This window comes from Poecilia reticulata, linkage group LG13 (assembly GCF_000633615.1).
Source record: "Poecilia reticulata strain Guanapo linkage group LG13, Guppy_female_1.0+MT, whole genome shotgun sequence".
NCBI classification, from domain to species: Eukaryota; Metazoa; Chordata; class Actinopteri; order Cyprinodontiformes; family Poeciliidae; genus Poecilia; species Poecilia reticulata.
This window is the reverse complement of record NC_024343.1, coordinates 30,774,710-30,778,065: the sequence shown is the minus strand read 5'-3', so window position 1 is coordinate 30,778,065 and position 3,356 is coordinate 30,774,710. Positions and strand designations below refer to the sequence as shown.

General features: G+C 45.3%; 1 protein-coding gene across 1 annotated transcript in view; it reads left to right on the top strand.

The window, feature by feature from the left end:
• Positions 1-2,637, top strand: part of axl (AXL receptor tyrosine kinase) — a 46,484-nt gene extending 43,847 nt beyond the window's left edge. The window contains exons 19-20 of the mRNA XM_008426523.2: positions 496-632; positions 1,745-2,637. Of these exons, the coding sequence (XP_008424745.1) occupies positions 496-632; positions 1,745-2,201 (594 nt within the window). The 3' untranslated portion in view covers positions 2,202-2,637. The remainder of the gene's footprint in view (positions 1-495; positions 633-1,744) is intronic.
• Positions 2,638-3,356: the final 719 nt, after the last annotated feature.

Sequence of the window (3,356 nt, the reverse complement as noted above, 5' to 3'; positions counted from 1 at the left end):
TTACACTCTAAGAAACATTAACACAAACAAAGTTAAAAACTTTGTTTGTGTTTTAAAAGAACATTCTTAAAACACTACTGAACGAAAAACTGAGTCAAGTTATTCATCAATGAAAAAACAAAAACTCAGCTTTTATTTAGTTTTTAGCCTTTAAAGTAAAAATATTGTAAACTTTTTCTCCTGCTACTTGTTGAACTTATTTCTTCTGATGCTCTGAGGCCAAACCTCTGAGACAGACGGAGCTGCTGCTGCTGCTGCAGCTGGTAAAGTCATTTCATGCAAACGTCATGAACTCAGAGGGATCACATGCTGATCTGTGAATTATGGGTATTTTTCTGTTAACACACAGATAACGATCTCCAGAACTCGGCTGCACCTGCAGTGGAGTTCATGTCCGACTGGTGCAGATTCATGTCTGAGGGAGGCAGGCGGCGTTCCTGACCTTTCCCCTCCGGTGTTTTATGACCTTTCCCTCTGTCCCGTTTTCTGTCCTAGTGGTCGTTCGGAGTCACCATGTGGGAAATCGCCACTCGAGGACAAACGCCTTACCCCGGGGTGGAAAACAGTGAGATTTATGATTATTTGAGACAAGGGAACCGACTCAAACAGCCTCCAGACTGTCTGGACTCCATGTGAGTACGCCGGAAATACTCAATCTGATCGATACATTACTGAAATAACCACATAATCATTAAGCTGCAAAAACATGGAATCTTAACAAGAATATCTGGTCTAGTTTATGGTAAAAAAATATATATATAACACTTGAAAACAGGAAAAACTAAGAGAGCCAAGTTTTCAGCAAAATTTAAGTAAATAATTCCTTAATATTGATGAAACTGTTCTGGTTGCATTGGCAGATAATTTCACTCATAACAAGACATTTCCTCATGTTATAAGTGAAATAATAATAATACTAAATAAAGCAATAATAAAAATAATAAATAAAATAATATGACCTTCAATAACTCTTTGAAGAATCTAAATTATTGAGTTACAACATTTATTTTCCCCCATTGGGATTAATGAAGTATTTTGAATTTGAATAATCTGCCAGTGGAACTAGAATTTGGTTGCTAGGTTACGGGCTGAGTTTGGCTGGGGTTGCTAGGTAACGGGCTGAGTTTGGCTGGGGTTGCTAGGTAACGGGCTGAGTTTGGCTGGGGTTGCTAGGTAACGGGCTGAGTTTGGCTGGGGTTGCTAGGTAATGGGCTGAGTTTGGCTGGGGTTGCTAGGTAACGGTGTAGTGGAACATTCCACCAGTGGAACTAGAACTTTTTAATAAATGTTCAGGAGTTATTTACTTGAAGCAGGACGGTATATCGTGCTGAAAACTTCCTTGCAAGTTAGTTTTGTCTTATTTGGTGTGAAAAGACAAAATTAGACTAAAAATACTTGGTAAGATTTTGTGTTTTTGCAGTGGATTTTCACTCCATGTTTAATATTTAAAAGAATAAATGGCCTGAACTTCCTGAAGCGTTTATTTCTGGTTTCTAGAGCTGCGCTGCTCAGTAGCTCTTTACTTTTACTGAGATTTTTTCTTTTTCTAAGCTTCATTCCTGCTTTTCTGGGTGGAAAAATGTTGTTTCTCTGTGTAGTTGGACAGATTTTTGGCAGTATTTTTTTCATGGTTTGCTTATTTTGTTATGCTGTGTAACCATAGCAACAGGGAGCAGCTGATTGACGTGGGAAAAGCTGAAAATGACTTAATTTTTAATTCTCCTGGTTTCTGTCCGACCTGCAGCTACTCCCTGATGTTCTCCTGCTGGCTGCTGAGCCCGAAGGACCGGCCGTCCTTCGAGACGCTGCGCTGCGAGCTGGAGAAGGCGCTGGAGGACCTGCCGGACCCCCAGGACCCGGACGAGATCCTCTACGTCAACATGGACGAGTCGTCCTCGGAGCTGGGCGCCGTGGGCGGCCGCGACCCCGCCGAGGCCTCGCCGCTGTGCCTGAAGGGACTGGAGTCGGTGACCACCGCGGAGGTCCACCAGCCCATCCGATACGTCGTCTGTCCGCGCCGCGAGGCCGCCCGGGCCCTCTCCGACTCGCTGGAGAGCCTGGACATGCCGGTGTCGTCGTCCACGGCGACGCTGCCGCTGCAGCCTTCCTGCCACGCCACGCCAGACCGCACGCCGGCCCCCACCCCGACGTTGGAGCTGCTGGAGGACATGGAGGCGACCAGGAGGATGCCCTGGCAGTAACCGAGCCAGAACACAAACTCACCACAGCATGCTCATGGCACGAAGGTTTCCTCAAACCGATGCGCGGATTCCCAAGGGACTCTGAAGACGCTTCGTCTTCTTCATCCTGCAAACTGCAGGAGGCGCTCTTGGCTTTATGCTGTAGATCTAATATTTGTAGCACAATCTGGATCTACAGATATGCGCAAAACTTTTTTGATCCTCTTCTAGTGTAAGAAAGAAAACTGAATTTTGCTGCCACAGCATTTCCTTTAAAGGTTTCAGCAGAAAAACCAGCTTTCATCGTTACATCGCAACGTTATTCCCTCATCTGCAGACCTGGAGTGTTGCTTTGATTCCTTCCTGCATGGTTGGCAAATCCTCTCCATGGCAACCACTCAGCTGAGCAAAACGCCTGGATGGACCTAGCCCCGCCTTCGAGGCGCAGCTCCTCCCCCACTCAGCTCCTTCAGACTAACCAGCAGCAATTAGCAAACACCTAATTGGTCTCAGAGCAACGCTGGTAAAAACGTTACAGGGTTAATAGAGGAGCCATGTTGTGACGACTTCCTGTAGGCGGAGCTTCAGAAAGAGCAGGAGCTTCTTAAAGTGACAAAGACCCAAATAAAAAAAAATCCACTCTGTGCCTGGAAAACACTGCCTGCCTCACCCAGTACAGAAACTCTGAGGTTTTTTGATCTAATGAATTTATTTTCATAATTCCAATTTGCTGAATTTGAAGGTGGATGGAAACGCAGCAGCTGCTGAGATGAATTTTCTCCTCCCCTCCGCCGCCATGCTGGACCAAAGCTCTGTGAACCCGGCTGACGCTGCCAGGCTGAACCGATCGATCAGATGGACGACGCGTTTTCATTCGCTCTGTCCTTAGACCTTACAAGGTGTTTCAAAGATTTATCTGTTTACAAAACTCATTCTTTACACTCCTGTGTGCAACCAGGAACAATCCTGCAGAAACATCGACTCACATCGCCTGGACTTTTCTACGCTTTTCATTTTGTTACAACCACGAACTGTAAAATATGATTAGAGATTTATTTAACGAACCAGCAGCAGAGTAAAGGAGTTAAACACCGGAGTTAAACACCGGAGTTAAACACCAGAGTTAAACACCAGAGTTAAACACCGGAGTTAAACACCGGAGTTAAACACCAGAGT